The 20,282-nt window shown below is 44.9% G+C and overlaps 1 protein-coding gene across 3 annotated transcripts in view; it reads left to right on the forward strand.

Annotated features, from left to right (window-relative positions):
* Positions 1-20,282, forward strand: part of cpne2 (copine II) — a 251,142-nt gene that overhangs the window by 53,875 nt on the left and 176,985 nt on the right. For all 3 annotated transcript variants that reach the window (XM_059992684.1, XM_059992683.1, XM_059992685.1), the window contains 2 exons: positions 12,895-12,984; positions 16,163-16,261. In XM_059992684.1, coding sequence (XP_059848667.1) covers positions 12,895-12,984; positions 16,163-16,261 — 189 coding nt within the window. The remainder of the gene's footprint in view (positions 1-12,894; positions 12,985-16,162; positions 16,262-20,282) is intronic.

Below are 20,282 nucleotides of genomic sequence, written 5' to 3' on the forward strand. Positions count from 1 at the left end.
AACGCTTTAGGTATTTTTGGAGAAGCTTTACAATCTGTATGATTAACCTTGTTCATCATTTCAGTAAGGCTACAACATAATCACAATCTTTCAAATATGTTATTCCACCCAAATGGTTTAAATGACCCTTACAAAGTAAAATTCATTAGAAATATTGGCCTCTGCAATTTGCCTGCCAGCTCAACAGATCTACAGTAGACGTGTCCTCTTCACATCAGGGAAGAGGTACAGGAGCCCGAAGACCCACACTCAAAGTTTTAGGGACAGCTTCCTTCCCTCGGCCATCAGATTTCTGAACAGTCCATGAACACTACCTCACTATTTCGTTCTCATTTGCACCAATTATTTATTTAATATTTTCTTTTGTGACTTTAAATAATTTTTCATTTTGCACTGCATCTGCAAAACAAAAAAACTGTGACATATGTCAGTGATAATAAAGATTCTGATTCTCTGACTCTCTTGCTCTCTCACATACAGTTTATCCTTTTCATTATTGGAGTGTCTATCTCTTTCTTGGTGTTTTTGTTTTCTCAGGCCATTGTCTTCCTCACTGTCTTCTTCTAGTTTTTTCTTTCTTATACTTAGCAGACAGATAATCCAAGACAGCACTGAAATGTTAACCAGTTTCAATCAGATATTTGGAAAGAATCAAGAGATTGTGGTGGAAGTGATTCACCAGGATGAGAGGGTTGTCCTACCATAAAGAAGTTGATCTACAGTATTGTCTTTGTTTTAAAAGAGGAAGGATGGTCTTATTTAAACACAACCCAAGGGACATGGTAGGATAGATATTGGAATCTTTTAGTTGAGGACATACAAGAAGAAGGGGGTGGTCATTTAAAACAGATCGCTTGGACTATACCTAATGGAATTCAGATGAGTGAGAGGGAATCTTATAGAAACATATAAAATCAATAAATAGACTCAGCGACATAGTTTCCACTGGTAGACGGGATGAGAATGAAGGGCATACCCTCAGGATTTTTGGAATAGATTTAGGATGAAAATGAATCAAAACTGTTTTTCAAGGAGAGTAGTAAATTTGTAGAATTCTCTGCTGAGGGAAGCAGTGGAGTTCACCTCTCTAGTTATATTTAACACACCGTTAGATTGATCTTTGCATAGCAGGGGAATTATGGATCACGGGCCAAAGGCAGGTAGGTGGAGTTGAGTCCACAGCTAGGTCAGCCATGATCTTATTGAATGGAGGAACAGGCTTGATGGTTCAATGGAGGAACAGCCTACTCTGGCTCCTATTTCTTATGTAGGTGGGTGATCTGTGCAACTCTTTGTCACTGGGACCTCTAGGAGCTAGTTTACTAGAATAATTTACGGAGGAATTAGACAAATTTTTTGATCGGGAATTGATGCCTATTGGGAAAAGGAGTTGAGGCTTGAGGAAGGTCACCCATGATTGCATTGAATGGTGGGGGCAAGCTTGAGAAAATGGCCTACTCCACCAATTTCCTTATGACATAATCTTCAGACTTTAACAAGTGGAGTGTTCCAGTGTGCTTCCAAGCTGACAGGCTTTCTGTAAGTTGACACTGGGTTGTGGTCGCTGTGGAAGTCATGGGTCTGGTTTAGCAGCTAGTTCACTAGGGTTGGTTTTGGGGACAGAGGAGGAAGTTAAAGCTCATGTTAGGGTTTAGAGATGAGGATGTGGGGGAATTAGAGGTCAGGCCAAAGTCTTAGCTTCCGCTCCCTGTTTCTTGGCCAGACACTCAGATGAAGTCCCATCACCCCCACCCTGGGTCAGCAAGGTGTGGGCAGGTTTCAAAGCTGGAGTTCTGTCTGGGTGGGAGGAATGAGGTCTGTGACCTGTTGGGTATGCAAATCTGTGGGTCTATAGTTCGAGGTCCAGTGTTAGGGCCCAGTCATCAGTGAGACCAGAGGCTGAGGCCTAATGTTTGGTGATCATCGGGTTCTGGAGTTGATGCTAAGGATCGAGGCCCAAGGGTCTATCAAAGACCATTAGTTGAGGCCAGTTGGCTGGAGCCCCAAGCTGACAAATGTCAGGTGGGGAGGGGGGTTGAAATCACAATATCTGCAAATCTGGGTCCGCTGTAGGCCGAAGATGGCCTGCCCTGGGTTGGAGGACACTGTATGTGAATGGGTGGATTTGTTTCATTGCTGGTGTTCTGTGGTTGTTCTACAGACCATTGTATGCATGCTGTGTTAGCACGGTAACCTGTGATGACACTTCTGGGCTGGGTTAGCTGGTTATTAACACAATGACATTTGAATTGAATGAGATTCTGGAGCTGTTGGAACCTGTGATTTGCAGTTTGGAGATCGTTGGGTGTTTCCTGCAGTCTCTGAGAGGATTCCAGGAGGCAGAGGTGGAGTGTATGAACCTCGTGCTAAGGGCACAAGCCAATGTTTGACTGCATTTTGCTAATTAAAGTTTCCATTGTTCACCAATGAAAGCAACAAGGGAGATTGCAATATTGAGGCAAATGCAGAAAGTGAGCGCCAGCTACCCACCATCTAATACTGATGGGATCGCACTGTCACGGAGAGGGGAGACTGCCTTTTGATCACTGGTGGGATCGCTCTGTCACGGAGAGGGGAGACTGCCTTTTGATCGTTGGTGGGATCGCTCTGCTACGGAGAGGGGAGTCTGCCTTTTGATCACTGGTGGAATCGCTCTGCTACGGAGAGGGGAGTCTGCCTTTTGATCACTGGTGGGATCGCTCTGTCACGGAGAGGGGAGACTGCCTTTTGATCACTGGTGGTATCACTCTGTCACGGAGAGGGGAGACTGCCTTTTGATCACTGGTGGTATCACTCTGTCACTGAGAGGGGAGACTGCCTTTTGATCACTGGTGGGATCGCTCTGTCACGGAGAGGGGAGACTGCCTTTTGATCACTGGTGGGATCGCTCTGTCACGGAGAGGGGAGACTGCCTTTTGATCACTGGTGGGATCGCTCTGCTACGGAGAGGGGAGACTGCCTTTTGATCACTGGTGGTATCACTCTGTCACTGAGAGGGGAGACTGCCTTTTGATCACTGGTGGGATCGCTCTGTCACGGAGAGGGGAGACTGCCTTTTGATCACTGGTGGGATCGCTCTGCTACTGGAGAGGGGAGACTGCCTTTTGATCACTGGTGGTATCCCTCTGTCACTGAGAGGGGAGACTGCCTTTTGATCACTGGTGGGATCGCTCTGTCACAGAGAGGGGAGACTGCCTTTTGATCACTGGTGGGATCGCTCTGCTACGGAGAGGGGAGACTGCCTTTTGATCACTGGTGGGATCGCTCTGCTATGGAGAGGGGAGACTGCCTTTTGATCACTGGTGGTATCACTCTGTCACGGAGAGGGGAGACTGCCTTTTGATCACTGGTGGGATCGCTCTGCTACGGAGAGGGGAGACTGCCTTTTGATCACTGGTGGGATCGCTCTGCTACGGAGAGTGGAGACTGCCTTTTGATCACTGGTGGGATCGCTCTGCTATGGAGAGGGGAGACTGCCTTTTGATCACTGGTGGGATCGCTCTGCTACGGAGAGGGGAGACTGCCTTTTGATCACTGGTGGGATCGCTCTGTCACGGAGAGGGGAGACTGCCTTTTGATCACTGGTGGGATCGCTCTGTCACGGAGAGGGGAGACTACCTTTTGATCACTGGTGGGATCGCTCTGCTATGGAGAGGGGAGACTGCCTTTTGATCACTGGTGGGATCGCTCTGTCACGGAGAGGGGAGACTGCCTTTTGATCACTGGTGGGATCGCTCTGCTACGGAGAGGGGAGACTGCCTTTTGATCACTGGTGGGATCACTCTGTCACGGAGAGGGGAGACTGCCTTTTGATCACTGGTGGGATCGCTCTGCTACGGAGAGGGGAGACTGACTTTTGATCACTGGTGGGATCACTCTGTCACGGAGAGGGGAGACTGCCTTTTGATCACTGGTGGTATCACTCTGTCACGGAGAGGGGAGACTGCCTTTTGATCACTGGTGGGATCGCTCTGCTACGGAGAGGGGAGATTGCCTTTTGATCACTGGTGGGATCGCTCTGTTACTGGAGAGGGGAGACTGCCTTTTGATCACTGGTGGGATCGCTCTGCTACGGAGAGGGGAGACTGCCTTTTGATCACTGGTGGGATCGCTCTGTCACGGAGAGGGGAGACTGCCTTTTGATCACTGGTGGGATCACTATGTTGATTCGGTCAGAGTGCCACACTGAGCCGTCAAACCAACGATCTGGTGGGTGGACTTATGCCATTGTCAAAGAAGAACATGGAAGCCCTGCCCTGCCACTCTTTATCCCCTAACCAGCGATACTGACAAAGAATAACAGGCCATGATCACTTGGGAGCATTGTAGAAATAGTATGCAACACTTCAAATTCAAATCAGAAATCACATTTTAATATTTAACTTTGCTGAAACATTCTTTGAGACAAATCGGGGTTGTGGGAGGCAAGCTCCAGTCTTTGAGAATCCTATTGTTTTGATTCCCTTCCTCTTGATCGTCTGGTTTGTGACTTTCCTGTTTTTTTTATTCCCTTTATCTCTCCTTATCCCTTTGGCCCCTCTAGCTGCACTCCACTTTGAAAACTAAAATGGCCTGACGTTGTTAGATGAAACATCCACCTGTATACACAAAAAGTGAGCAACGTCTTTTTTTTGTATAACATCAGCATCTCTCCATTTTCATCCTGGAAATAAAACGAGTCCAGCTGCAGGTTTGTGTTAGGCAGTCATTTCCTCCAGCATGCCAGGATTGCAGATGCGAAAGCATGCTGTAAAATCACTGCAAATGATTGTATAACCATTTAACAATTACAGCACGGAAACAGGCCATCTCGGCCCTTCTAGTCCGTGCCGAATGCTTACTCTCACCTAGTCCCACTGGCCCGCACTCAGCCCATAACCCTCCAGTCCTTTCCTGTCCATATACCTATCCAATTTTACTTCAAATGACAATACCGAACCTGCCTCTACCACTTCTACTGGAAGCTCGTTCCACACAGCTACCACTCTCTGAGTAAAGAGATTCCCCCTCATGTTACCAGATGTAACACGAATGTAGATCAAATTAATAATTATTTAGGAACATTCTTTTAATCAAGTGAACACCAAGTAAACGTGGTTTATTAAAAGAGGCCCAGTCACTCATTAAAAAAATAGCACGCATCTGCAGAATTGGCTGTAAATCTGATGAATTGCAGAGCAAACTTTGAAACACTGGCTTATTTCAAAAGAATAAGTTCCTGAAGGGCATTGCAGAATATTAGAGTGCCTCACTGGAAAGTGATATCTATCCTCCCTTTTGTCATTTCCTTTTCATCGTAGTTGAAAGATTCATGAAGTGTTGGAAACTGCAGTTGGATTCCCAACTATTCCTCGTACAGGACCAGATGGCACAGCCACAGAGTTGAAGGTTGTCCCTTTAGAACAGAGATAAGAAGAATTTTCTTTAGGCAGAGATGGATAGATCTTTTACTGATCCCAAGGGAAATTACAGGGTCACTGTAGCATTGCAAGTACACAGATATACAAATATTAGAAGTGAAGTAAGAAAGAATAAAAAATAAGTTACCTCAAACAGTCTAACAGGAGGGGGTCATCACTTCCCTGTCTATAGGTTGACTCAGTGTAGAGTCTAATGGCTGACCTCATATAGCACTCTCTGGAGTGGAGTCTATTACTGAAAATATTCCTCTGTTCAGCCAAACTTTCTAATTAGTTTATTGAGCCTGTTGGCATCACCCAGAAGCTGGTATATCTGTGGAATTCACTGCCACAGATGGCAATGGAGGACAACTCACTTGGTATGCTTAAAGCAGATGTTGGTAGGTTCTCGATTAGTAAGTGTGTCAAAGGTTACAGGAAGAATGGAGTTGAGAGGGATAATAAATCTGCCATGATGGAATGGTGGAATAGACTCACTGGCTGAATGGCCTAATTCTGTTCATACATCTTATGGAATTGTACATAGTTCGCAGAAGTTGTACCTCGGGGTTTATGCTGTAAAATGTTGAGGAAGATGTGCATATGCTAATGGGTTCATTCCTACCAAAGTACTGAGGACAAGCAGTTGATTTACTGATGGAATCGATTGCTAGCCTACAAAAATTTCACCGGGTAATTGAGGACCAAACCAGCTATTGAGACAGTGGGAATGATCAGTGACTCTAAGATTCCACTTGCCAGGCAGAATAAAGTTTGAACTGTCAAACACGTTGTGAGAACTGAGCTGGGGGAATGGAGGAACAGTTTATCATGTGTTCTGAAATAACGCAACAATAGAATTGGTTCACGCTGTGGGTGGAAACTTTGAGTGGGAGATGTCTATTGATCTTCAAACGGGTATAGTCAAAACAAACCAAATTCCACAGTAATAGAGTAGAGGATATGTTCACAAAATATATAGGAAGGTTTTACTTGACAATGTGTTGGAAAAACCAAGAAGGAAACAATTTTAGATTTATATTATCCAGTAAGATGTTGTTGGCGCAATGCTTTACAGTACTAGCAAACCAGGTCCATTTGCCTCCGCTACCTGTAAGGTTTGTTCTCCTCATAACTGCATGGGTTTCCTCTGGTTGCTATGGTTTCCGCCTGCAGTCTAAAGCCTTACTGGTTGGTAGGTCAATTTGTCATTGTAAATTCTCCCATGGATTAAATGGCTAGGATTAAATCAGGTGATTGCTGGGATTGAAGGGCAGGAAGGGCCTAACCCACACCGTATCTCAAATAATAAATAAATTTGTTAGTTCAGGGGTGTTTGGGGAAGACCAATCACAATATGATAAAAAGTTCGATGAAAAATGGAAGTAATTCAATTTAACTTGAAACTGGAGGCTAAAATGTAAGTTATAATACAAAATAGGAGCCAGGAGTTTGTCACAGAAGATGCATTAAAAGATTAAACTAAATTATCAGCAACTGATAAATTAGTACATAATTTCCAACTGTATCCCTTTTCTAGCACAAAATCTTCACCGATGAATTGCTTTAGTTGTAGCTAACAAGAGAAGTTAAAGATGAAATTAGGTTGCAGGAAAAATATTAACACTTCCTTTGGCTCCATTATGTAAGGACTGGATAAAGTTTAGAATAATGCAACGTGGCCCCAAGGCATTGATGAGAAGAGTAAAAGGGGATTGTGACAGTAATCAAGCAAGTAATACAAAAAAAGCAGGAATTTCCAAAGAGAGATAAAAAGGAAAAAGATGATAAAATATTGAAAGTAGCTTTTAATCCCTTACAGATTGAGACAAAATAAATGAAATAAGAAAGGTAGATAAATTAAACACACTGGTGCCTATTTTCATAGAGAAATTTGGAAAAAGTCCTGTAGAAATAATGGAGAACATGGTCTAGAGTAGTTGAGAAGCTAATAGAAAAACAATAGCATTAAAAACTGGAGAAATTGATGAGAATGAAAAGTGATAAATTCCCAGGACCTGATGATGATCTGGTTTACATCAATGGAATTCTGGAAGATGTGTGGTTGTCCTCTTCTGAAATTCCTACATTTAACAGCAGCTGCCACAGACCGTGAGGTAGCCAGTGCAACTCCACTATTAACAAAGGAGAGAGAGAGAGAAAACAGAGGAATTAAAGACCACTAACTTAACCTCAGTAGCAGTGAAAGTGCCAGAATCTTTTATAAACCAAGTTGTACTGGGCACTTAGAAAATCAAAATAAACTAGAGAGCCCACAGGGGTGAAAGTTTTCGGATAGGGGACCAAGTTTAAATACAATACAAAAGTGGAGGGAAAATTGAGTTCTAAGGAGAATGTAGAGAGACCAGGGAGTTGTAGGAGGCTATGGGAAAGTAGCAAAGAGTAAAAATAAGGTTGATTGAATATAGTGAGGATTTTCTTTGATAAACAGTGAGCGATTGAAGTTTGATGCCTGGGTACTCTTGTATGGAAATCATTGAATCTTGATGATTGGCTCAATGAGTCAGAAAGGCAAACAGTGTCCTTTAATGTAAAACAATTTGAGTTCAAATGTAGGGGTGTTTTGCTCCACTTGGGTAAACCAATTTCATCTCATGGTTTCTGGTCTCCCTGTACAAGGAGGGATAACCTTCCTATAGAGGACGTTCAGCAATAATCTGTCAGATTGATTCCTACTGAACAGGAAAACTGCTACACCATGGTCAAATGGATGAACAGAATCTGATTGGTCTGGCTCACATTACCGGGGAGGTTGGGCACGAGGAGAGCACAGGAAGAGGGGCAAAAATTGGTGGGATGTGGGTGTGCAGATGAATCTGGGGCCCAGGTGTCAGGAAGGGAATCAGGCAGCAAGCTAGGAGATGGTTTATAAGGAGTTCAGTGGGGAGTGGTGTGGGGAGAAGGAGCTGATAAGCCAGATGGAGATTGCCAGGTTGGGGTGCAAAGTCAGCCAGTATTGAGGAACAGCCGAGTGTGTTATGTGGAGTGCAATATCCGGGTGGGAAGTAGTTGAGGACCGGTTGAAAGTTTGTCAAAAGGGGACCTCCTCCCTGATGGGTGGGCTTTCAACACTGGGCTCTATGGGTTGAGAGCTGCTCTGATGGGAGCCCTTTAATGCTACACTCACAACACGTGCTTTTGGCAAGAATCATCTGCCAAGAAGCATTGCCTGGGCGTATGTTGGATTCTGTGAGTCACCAAGATGGTCAACACACTAGCACGGCAGAGGATGGGAAGATCTCAGCTTGTGTCACCCGCACTGAGTTTCAGTGAACTCAGGGTGTAGAGCGATTATAATTTCTAGGCACAGAAAACTAACTTTGTTTTTGTGCAGCAAAATCCCACTTTGAATGAGATGAGTTGCAGGAAACCAGCATCCAGCTCCGCAGTGTGGAGTACGGGGTATATCATGGTGTTGAGCCAAGTTGCATTTGGAAGCAGGGATCAAAAGAAGGATGTAAATCGGACTTGACTGACCAGTCTGCACAAGCTTCACAGAACATTACAGCACAGCACAGGCCTGTCAGCCCACAATGTTGTGCCAAACTTGTAACCTACTCCAAAATCAATCCAGCCTTCCAACCTACATAGCCCTCCATTTTTTAAATTTCATCCATGTGCCTATCTAAGAGTTTATTTAAATGTCCCTCATGCACCTACCACTCTGTTTTTTTTTAAAATTCTGACATCCCTCTCTTCTTTACTCCTTAGGTTTATATCCCCTCTTATTAGCTATTTCTACCTTAAGTAATAGATCCACTCAATCTATGCCTCCTAGCATCTTGTACACCTCTAAAAGGTCACCTCTCATCCTCCTTCGCTCCAAAGAGAAAAGCCTTAGCTCGCTCAACCTATTGTCTAAGACATGCCCTCTAATCCAGGCAGCTTCCTGGTAAATCTTCTCCAAAGTTTTTACATCCTTCCTACAATGAGGCAACCAGGAGTGAGCATGATGCTCCATGCGGTCTAACCAGGGTTTTATAGATCTGCAAATTACCTCCCGGCTCCTGAACTCAATTTCCCGACCAATAACAACCGTACGCTGCCTGAACAGCTTTGGCGGATCGCTGAAGGAGGACCCCAAGGCTCTCTGTTCCACCACACTGCTAATTTGCTTGCTTTGAGAGTCAGTGTCTCCACATGCATATGGAACAAGCTGCCAGAGGAAGTGATCGAGGCACGTAGAATACCACTAGGATGGGAAAGGTTTAGAGGGTTAGGTGCCAAATGCAGACAAGGGGGAGGAACTGAGTAAGCGTCTTGACAGCATGGATGGGGTGGGGGTGACGAGGGGTCTGGTTCTTTGCGCCTGGAAGAAAATGACTGTCATCACTTCAACAGCTCAGGCTAGAGCATAAGCCAGGACTTTCTGGAGTTTCCTAAATGCTCCTTCAAATGAATTTGCTGGCATTTACTGAATGAGCTATTATTACACTACTTACTTAGTGCTTCATCCACAGCAAACAATACCCACACAATCCTATTAACTGTGGCAATAACAAGCATCGTGTACTGCTGCCAAATAGCTCATACTGAGGAGGGAACAATAACTGCTTATATATTTTAAATGTGCCAATTACAAGCATACCTGGTTACAATTTCTGTCATGTTAGACACATATGATATACAATCCTTTTTAAAATCACACCTTGTGTGGAGGACTTTTTTTTTGCATATGAATCATTTCATTGTTTCCTGGTTCTGTTGTAAAGGTCAAGTGAGACAATTCTCATTTTAGTGCAACTCCATTTTTACATTGCTTCTCTCGGTGTCACCTTAATAAGTGAACTCGTATTTATGAGAGGAATTGTCAATAAGAGGGAAAATTATTCCAGTCTGGCCAGATAAGTCTGTCCGCCTCTCCTCATGACTCTTGCATTGAGAGCTAGGATTGATCAAACAGGTTACTGGAGATTCCTGTGATTTAATTGAGGTTGATGTTTGGCAGCGCGATTGTCTGTGCTTTGAAGGTGATGGTGTTTGCAGTTTTACTATTAAAAATCTGCTTGCTTTGAATAGAGTGAAAAACGCAGAGTGAAACTGGCCTGAGCTGAAAAGCTTAGTTGAGTTTATTTTCCTTTCCCACACCCACTACCATCAAGATCACTGAATGAGTTTGTCTGTAGGTGGTGGATTGTGGTAGATTTCAACCCATGCGTTGACTTGTGCAGTTTTGGGTGGAGTCTTCAAAGCTAGCGACGAGATTTAACCCAGGTTGTCTGGGCTGGATTTGAACCCATGTTTTCAGGCAAATCTGAGTTGAGTAAAATTATGGAGACTGCTGCGGACCTTTGATTAAAAAATGCAATTGTGTTGATCCCTTGACAATTTAGATCCCTCTGCACCTTCACTGGATACTGTTCAGTCAGGTTTGTTATCACTGACAGAGGTCCAGAATTTTAGTTTTTTTTACAGCAGCAGTGCAATGCAAGACACAAAAATTAAGTTACAAAATAAATTGTGCAATTAATAACAAGGTGGTTGGACTACATGGACTGTTCAGAAATCTAATGGTGGAGGGGAAGAAGCTGTTCCTAAAATGTTGAGTTCCAACACTTGGCCTAAGCACTTACATAGGATTTTCCATCCTGAGAATGAAATTTGGATCAGTGTTGGTATTTAAGAGGTGTGGGCATAGCCAATCCAGACTGAAACATGTTTCAAGCTGAGGACAGCACATCAGCAAGGACTGACCTTTTAAGAAAACTTAACTCTGTTGTCAGATTCAGTTAGAAAGCAGGTTTGGTTTATCATGTTAACAAAGGCAAAAAGGAGCCTGGTCATTAGGCAATTGAAATTGAAATTGGCTGCCTATTACACTTTTGAATCTGTATTCCACTTTACTGATTTCAGTGATAACTGGTCAGAGTGTATTGTCACACATAGCTCTGCCACCCAAGACTGACTTCTACTCCCACTGTGAGTTACACTTCAAAGATTTCCTTAATGGTTTAACCTTAAAATATGCAATAAATGTGATCCTTTGACAGAAGCCAGCTTTGCTGTTAAGATCATAATCGAGTTGATCCTGGCTGATTTATTATCCCTCTCGAGCATATTATCTGGCCCACTCCTCGCACCATTGTTCTGGGGCCCAGGTTGTCACTGCTCCACCTTTGATGTGGTTATCAGTACCAGCACCAAACCCAAAACCTGAACGGAAGAATGGTATTTATTCTGCTGCATTGTCTCAAAACCTGGCCACATTACAATCATGTGTTGCCTTCCTGTTGGACTCATTCACTTTGCACTTGCTAGTAATCCAAAATTCACTTCCTTTTATCAATTTTCTCCCCTCCTGATGCCTGTAACATCTGGTTTTACAGATGTTACAAGCTCCTCAGTGTCTTGCCCAACTGGCAAATTATTTAGGGATTAGTCTTATGACTGATGTTGGCAGCCTGTTGGACTGGAAGGGCACGGCTGCCAAGCTTAATTACATCTTCTCACATTTGTCTGTGAAAGCGCAGTTCCAGGAGAGATTACCTGCCAGCAATCAGAAGCTTTCCCTTTTTTAAATCCAAGTGGTTGGTCTGTCCTCTTCATCCATTCTCTGTGAACCCCCCCAACCCCTTCCCAGTATTTGGAGGGACAGCACAGTAACCGGCACTCCTGGTCCAATGAGCCTGTGTGCCCCAGTTACACCCACGCGGCTCATTAGCCTTCCATGCAATCTTTGGACCGGATCACCCGGAGGAAACGCACGTGGTCACAGGGAGAACGTAGAAACTCCTTACAGGCAGTGGGAGTAATTGAACCCGGGCTGCTGGCGCTGCAGTAGCCTGAAACTAACCGCTACTCTGTCGTGCCAGTCTACGTCAGCAAAATCGGCACAGACTGCAGACTAGGCAGCCCAAAATGTCAACTGTTTACTCTTTCCCTTAGACGCGGCCTGGCCTGCTGGGTCCCTCCAGCATTTTGTCTGTGTTGCTTGGATTCCCAGCATCTGCAGATTTTCTCTTGTAGGTGGTAAAGGTTGATTTTTGGTTATGTACAGTAATAGTAATGTGTGTGTGTGTGTGTGTGTGTGTGTGTGTGTGTGTGTGTGTGTGTGTGTGTGTGTGTGTGTGTGTGTGTGTGTGTGTGTGTGTGTGTGTGTGTGTGTGTGTGTGTGTGTGTGTGTGTGTGTTCGTTCGTTCATTCTCCTTTCAAATCAATGGAGCTAAATTTCAGAAGCAAGGCTTTGGCATCTGCTACTGTGTGTTTACTGCATGGAGAAGAGGATAGCTTCTTATCCCGAGACTCGTTATTCAGGCAGTTTGAATCAAAAAGCTCAGCTGTGACTAGGCTCAATTCAGTGGACAATCTGGTTAACTCAGAATCCTCCTCTTAATGAGAATTTTAAAATTGTGTTCACTGGCTCGCCTGAGATTAAGAATGGCTGGACCAACTTCATAGAAACCCTGTGGAAGAGGGTGATAGATGGCGGCCGTGGGTTGTATAGTTGCCTGCAATTCTCTTGTTGGTCTTCCAGGTTATAAAGAATACCCTCGACCCTGTCTGGAAGCCTTTCAGCATGCCGCTTGTGTCCTTGTGTGACGGTCATGTGGACAAAAACATAAAGGTAATCTGAAGTTTCACAATAGCAATCTTCAAACTTGCATTAGTTTTGACACGGTTACGTATAAGACATGCAGTGCTATGCAAGACAAAAACACTGCAGGTCAGTTTTTACATAGCTCTGTTTTGATAGATTTTATGCTATTTCTAGATACCTCAGTGTGTTGTTTCCTGTGAATTACTCCCTGTGTCTCGTCCACCAGAGTGCCATTCTTTTTCTGTTTGAAGTTAGAACAGCCTTGTACCTACCTGCCCTTGCAGAATGACACAGAAACATAGAAAATAGGTGCAGGAGTAGGCCATTCTGCCCTTCGAGCCTGCACCGCCATTCAGTATGATCATGGCTGATCATCCAACTCAAAACCCTGTACCTGCTTTCTCTCCATACCCCCTGACCCCTTTAGCCACAAGGGCCATATCTAACTCCCTCTTAAATATAGCCAATGAACCGGCTTCAACTGTTTCCTGCGGCAGAGAATTCCACAGATTCACCACTCTCTGTGTGAAGAAGTTTTTTCTCATCTCAGTCCTAAAAGGCTTCCACTTTATCCTTAAACTGTGACCCCTCGTTCTGGACTTCCCCAAAATCGGAAACAATCTTCCTGCATCTAACCTGTCCTATCCCTTTCGAATTTTATACATTTCAATAAGATCCCCCCTCAATCTTCTAAATTCCAGCGAGTACAAGCCCAGTCGATCCAGTCTTTCTTCATATGAAAGTCCTGCCATCCCAGGAATCAATCTGGTGAACCTTCTTTGTACTCCCTCTATGGCAAGAATGTCTTTCCTCAGATTAGGAGACCAAAACTGCACACAATACTCCAGGTGTGGTCTCACCAAGGCCTTGTACAACTGCAGTAGAACCTCCTTACTCCTATACTCGAATCCACTTGCTATGAATGCCAACATACCATTTGCCTTTTTCACCACCTGCTGTACCTGCATGCCCACTTTCAATGACTAGTGTACAATGACACCCAGGTCTCGTTGCATCTCCCCTTTTCCTAATCGTCCACCATTCAAATAATATTCTGTTTTCCTGTTCTTGCAACCAAAGTGGATAACCTCACATTTATCCACACTAAATTGCATCTGCCATGAATTTGCCCACTCACCTAACCTATCCAAGTCACCCTGCATCCTTTTAGCATCCTCCTCACAGCTAACACCGCCGCCCAGCTTCGTGTCATCTGCAAACTTGGAGATGCTGCATTTAATTCCCTTGTCTAAATCATTAATATATATTGTAAACAACTGGGGTCCCAGCACTGAGCCTTCCAGTACCCCACTAGTCACTGCCTGCCATTCTGAAAAGATCCCATTTATTCCCACTCTTTGCTTCCTGTTGGCCAACCAATTCTCTGTCCACATCAATACCATACCCCCAATACCATTTGCTTTAAGTTTGCACACTAATCTCTTGTGTGGGACCTTGTCAAAAGCCTTTTGAAAATCTAAATATACCACATCCACTGGTTCTCCCCATCCACTCTACTAGTTACATCTGCAAAAAATTCTATAAGATTCATCAGACAGGACAGAAGAGAACCAATTGGACCACCGTTCCAAAGCCTGGTCTTTGGAAAGGCTGTTCAATTGCTCCTAGATCTCTGCTCTTTCCCCAAAGCCTTGTGCTTGCACTCAGTGGCCACTTTATTAGGTACAACTGTGCACTTTATTAATGCAAAATATCTGATCATGTGGCAACAGTTCAATGCATAAAAGCACGTAGGCATGTTCAAGAGGTTCAGTTGTTGTTCAGACCAAACATCAAATTGGGCAAGAAATGTGATCTTCTCAGTGACTTTGACCATGGAATGACTGTTGGTGCCAGATGGGGTGGCTTGAGTATCTCAGAAACTGCTGATCTTCTGGGATTTTTACACAAAACAGTCTCTAGAGTTTACAGAGAATGATGCAAAATACAAAACTTGCAGTGAGCAGCAGTTCAATGGGTGAAAATGTCTTGTTAATAAGAGAGGCCAGATTAGAATGACCAGATTGCTTCAAGCTGACAGGATGGCAACAGTAACTCAAATAACCACATGTTACAACATGGCGTGTAGAAGAGCATCTCTGAGCGCACAACAAGTCGAACCTTGGAGTGGATGGGCTGCAGCAGCAGAAGACCATGAACACACACTCAATGGCCACTTCACTAGGTACAGGAGGCCTTTGATAAAGTGGTTACTGAGTATGTGTACATATCCTTCATGAATTTGTCTCAACCCCCCCCCCCCCCCCCATTCATCTGTAAGGTCATAGCTGTATCTGTATCTACTACCTTCCACCCAGTCCAGTACAGATTCTTCATTGCATAGACAAGAATTCTCCTCGCCTCTCCTATTGTTCTTACAAGCAACTGTGTTCCCCGGTTACTGCTCCTCCTGATGTTGGGGAGGATTTCCCTTTCGTTATTTCAACACCATCATCTTCACAAGGCTTTACTTCCCAAAGCTCACAATAAACAAGTATGTTCTCTTTCCCCTGCATGACCAGTTCTTTGAGAGCAAATGACTAGAGTGTCACAAAAACATGGTATTGTCCCGACAGGTAATTGGGTCACGTGAGGGGTATAACAATGCAGCCCAGGTACCAATTGATCTTTTCCTAGGTTTGCTGCCACTGAAAATAGCAAAAGGGTAGAATAGCCACTGGGCATTATAAGTGTACGTCTCTTGTCATCTATTTAACTATTCCTAGTTTGATGTTTTCTTGTGGAACTGAGGTAGAAATAGTATCCGCAAATTGTGTCATCTTGATTCTATTTCAGCTGTTCAGTTAATGATAGGTGCTCTGCACATTGCTGTAATGCATGCAAAATGCACGAGGGGAACGATAACAACACTCGGGTGAATCATGGCGGCAGATTTCCAGTTTAGCTTCCCCACACTGACCCCACACCCGTTTACACAAATCACATAGCTATTAAGCACGGAAACAAAACTGGTGGGGCATCATCAGAAAATCTGTGCCTTCACTGCAATTCATGCCCAAGTCATAAATGTACTATTTATTTATTTTTTAAAAGGCGCAGGCGAGTTTTCTTCAGTCCAGTTTCTATGTTTGAGAGATAGTTACCTGAAACACCTGCTGCTCATCGCCACCATAGGCCAGAATCCAAATCAATGCTGGTTAATCAGTTGACTTGCGCAGGTGTTAATCCGCCATTCTTGTTCCAGATTCTCTGCTACGATTATGATAATGACGGAGGACATGACTTTATCGGGGAGTGTGAGACCACGGTGACCAAGATGTCTGAAGCAGGTGACTCGGGAGAGGTACATAGTCAGTTCTGATTAATGGGCTACTGATGCTTTGAAATTCTGTAAGGGGATTGGAATTCTGCAATGCTATCCTGTGACTATATTCCTTATACAAAGTCAGATGGCATTAGTGATGCAAACACTGTCAAACTTGCAATGAGCAATTAAATCATACTTAACTTGGGGGTTTTTGATTAGCAATTCATGGGCTACAACATAAGTGAAGGGGTAGTTGTGGCAACGTGGGGTTCGGTTGTGGGATCTCTGCCTGATCATTGTGATGTGATCTCGCTTTTTTCCCCCTAATTCTCTGGTCCTCTCATTGCACTCCATTTTTCTCTTGGATTCAGAAAGTCACATTAGGGAAGATTTCCTCATGTAAATGGGCAGAGGAGTGGCTTCTGTGGAGCTCCATTCTATGTCACCATCAGTCGTCCACGCAGAGCAGGCCACCTCTTGGTATTGAGTTGCTGATCACCAGTGTTCTTGTGGATTTTTATGATTACGGGAGCTGAGGAATAATTTCTCAGCTAACGACTCATTGTCGGTGTGGAGAGGCCTGCAGGAGGTCACTGGCTACAGGAGACGCACTACCCCCCACCCCCCCCCCCCCCGCTGAGGTTAACAAAGCTTTGGCTGACGACCTTAATACCTTTTACTGTAGATTTGAGAGGGTCCATCTTACACCTGTTCCTCCCCCCTCTTCGGTCTCTCTTCCTGCCTTCCCTCGACCATCACTCACTGGCACTCATCCCCCAATCACTGCAATCACCTCCCCACCATCTCTGCCCAGCCCCCCTAGATCACAGCTTAGAATCAGCGAAGGAGAAGTATGTCGACTGTTCCAGCGACTTAAGACCCGAAAATCTCCAGGCCCAGATGGGGTCTCCCCCTCCTGTCTACGAGCCTGTGCTGATCAGCTGGCTCCCATCTTCACTCAGCTCTTTAACAGATCTCTGGAGCTGAGTGCGGTTCCGACTTGCTTCAAGCGCTCCACCATCATCCCGGTCCCCAAGAAACCCACCATCACAGGACTGAACGACTACAGACCTGTCGCACTGACATCTGTGGTCATGAAATCCTTTGAACGCTTGGTGTTGAACCACCTGAAGACCCTCACCAGCAGCCTGCTGGATCCCCTGCAGTTTGCCTACCGGGCAAATAGGTCAGTAGACGATGCAGTCAACCTGGGACCGCACTATATCCTGCAACATCTGGATCGTCCTGGGACCTATGCTCGGATGCTGTTTGTGGATTTCAGTTTGGCGTTTAACAGCATTGTCCATCATACCCTCTGCTCCAAATTGTCTCACCTCACTGTGCCACCTGACCTCTGCGATTGGATTTACAGCTTCCTGACCAACAGAAGTCAGCAGGTAAGGATGGGATAGGTCACCTCGGATACTCGAATCACCAACACCGGCGCCCCCAGGGGTGTGTCCTCTCCACTGCTGTGCTCCCTCTACACCAATGACTGCACCTCCTCCAACCCCTATGTGAAGCTTTTGAAGTTTGCAGACGACACCACCGTCATCGGACTCATCCAGAACAGTGATGAGTCTGCATATCGAAAGCAGGTGGACCAACTGGTGCTCTGGTGCAGTCGGAACAATCTGGAGCTGAACACGCTCAAGACAAAGGAGATAATAGTGGATTTCAGGAGACATCCCCCCCGTTATGTCCCCCCCTCACAGTCCTCAGCAGCCCTGTGTCCACTGTGGAGAACTTCAGGTTCTTGGGAACCACCATCTCTCAGGATCTGAAGTGGGAGCAGAGCATCAGCTCCATCCTGAAGAAGGCCCAGCAGCGGATGTACTTCCTGCAGCTCTTGAGGAAATATGGTCTGCCTCAGGAATTGCTGCTGCAGTTCTACACTGCAGTCATTGAGTCTGTCCCGTGCACCTCCATCACTGTGTGGTTTGGAGCCGCCACCAAGCAGGATAGAACCAGACTACAGCGCACAGTGAGGACTGCCGAGCACATCATTGGAGCCTCCCTGCCCTCTATTGTGGACCTGTACTCTTCCAGGTTGAAGAAGAGGGTGGGGAACATCATAAAGGACTCCTCCCATCCTGTGCACGGACTGTTTGAACTGCTTCCGTCTGGTAGGCGCTTCAGATCCCTCCAGACTAAGACTAATAGGCACTGGAGAAGTTTTGTCCCTACTGTGGTCACTTTGCTGAACAGTTAACTGCCGGTTAACTGTCGGCTAACTATTACTTGGATTGCACTACTTGTATGTATAATCTATATTTTCATTTATGTTTATCATTATTATTGTTATGAGCAGAGAGACAACATCTGCCGGAAGTAAATTCCTTGTATGTGTACAGGTACTTGGCGATTAAAGTCTGATTCTGATTCTAAGCTGTCAAATCCCAAACATGGCTCGTTTAGCCTGTTGCATTAAGTGATCAGGTGCTTGCATTGTCCCAAGTACTTTCTCTTTGACCTGATGGTTCTGGTAATGTGTGAAGCTTTGCTGGGCCAACGTCCATGCCCTCTGAGGTTGCCTGGTAAGTCACTGTATTGCACCATTTCTCCTGTGTTGAAGCAGAGCTGTAGGCAATCAGGCATCTGTGGGTGCTATGGTAGCATAGCGATTAGCACAATGCTGGCTGTAAGATTCATTTCTCACCGATGTCTGTAAGGAGTTTGAATGTCTCCCTGTGACCGCGTGGGTATCCTCTGCATACTCCAGTTTCCTCCCGTATTCCACAGACATGCCGGTTAGGGTAAGTCACTTGTGGGTGTGCCACATTGGTGCTGGAAGTGTGGCTGCCCAGTGCGTTCCTCACTGATTTGATTTGATGCAAATTAGACATTTCACTGGGTGTTTCAATGCACATTTGACAAATTAAGCTAACCTTTACTTATTTTATAATCCTATCATTAATCTAGTCACCAGATTTGAATGTGGAAAATGTTGCTCCCAACCCAGTCGGCCTTGTATCATCCTTGCAAACATTTTGGGGTGGGGGGGGCAGGGTGTCAGGAGTGGTCGAGCAAAGGTCTGACATAGCCGCAGAATCTTGTTCCGAGCCCTCCATCACGTTTTCTCAATTCAGCCTGACCCACTGGCCGAATAGGCTCACTAGAGGTGGAGTGGCCCTGGATGTGTTCAGCATTAAGTCCAGATCGCATGTGAAATCTTGTCCTGAGAACCTCTCACAGTCCTGCCCCGGGCAATGAATCTGGTTCCTCCACGATGAATAACACGGAGACAGCACTGGAAGTAAGAAGGGTGCAAACAATGTCCTGGATGGGACGCTTCTAATGTCGATTGCCAGCACCACTGCAGACCAAGCTGGCTGGGCTCTGTGCACAGCACGTATCACCAGACGCACTGGGTATTATCATTCATCTCCTCCCGTCTGCCATAACGCTGTGAATGAATTTTGCTAATGACTGCACGATATCGAATTCCATTAGCACGTTCTCAACAAAAAGCCGCAATGGACATATAGCATTTGCTACGTGGCCAGTAATAGTCACATCACGTAAGGGCATATCAATGACCCTCTCCCAGGAGAGGATCTTGTCACCTACTTTAGATATCTGTCACTATTTACCATAGTGACATCTCCCACTGTCAATCCAGTGGATCACCATTGACCAAAAATTCAACGGGCCGTTGTGGATTGAAGAACTACAATGGCGAGGCTTAATTTTCCTGCTTTGAGTACAAAGGATTGCACTGCGTAAAGCAGCCCTTCAATAATTTCAAACTGCCTAAAGCATTTCTGGGTGCCTTTCCAACTGACCAGCTTTGATATGGTGCCAATGCTGGTGAATATATTATTTCACAAGCAATTCTTCAGATGCTGGAAATCCAAAGTAATATGTTCAAAGTAGTGAAAAAACCCAGCAGGTCAAGCAGCATCTATGGAAGGGAATTAACAGTCGACATTTTTGGCTGAAATCCTTCATCAGGACTTCAGACAATATATGATACTCTCTTGAAATTTGACTCATTATGAAAATGAGCTCTTGATTCTTGCCTTTATTTATTCAATTGAAGTGTTCTTTCTAGATC

Source organism: Hypanus sabinus, chromosome 17 (genome assembly GCF_030144855.1).
Source record: "Hypanus sabinus isolate sHypSab1 chromosome 17, sHypSab1.hap1, whole genome shotgun sequence".
NCBI lineage: Eukaryota > Metazoa > Chordata > Chondrichthyes > Myliobatiformes > Dasyatidae > Hypanus > Hypanus sabinus.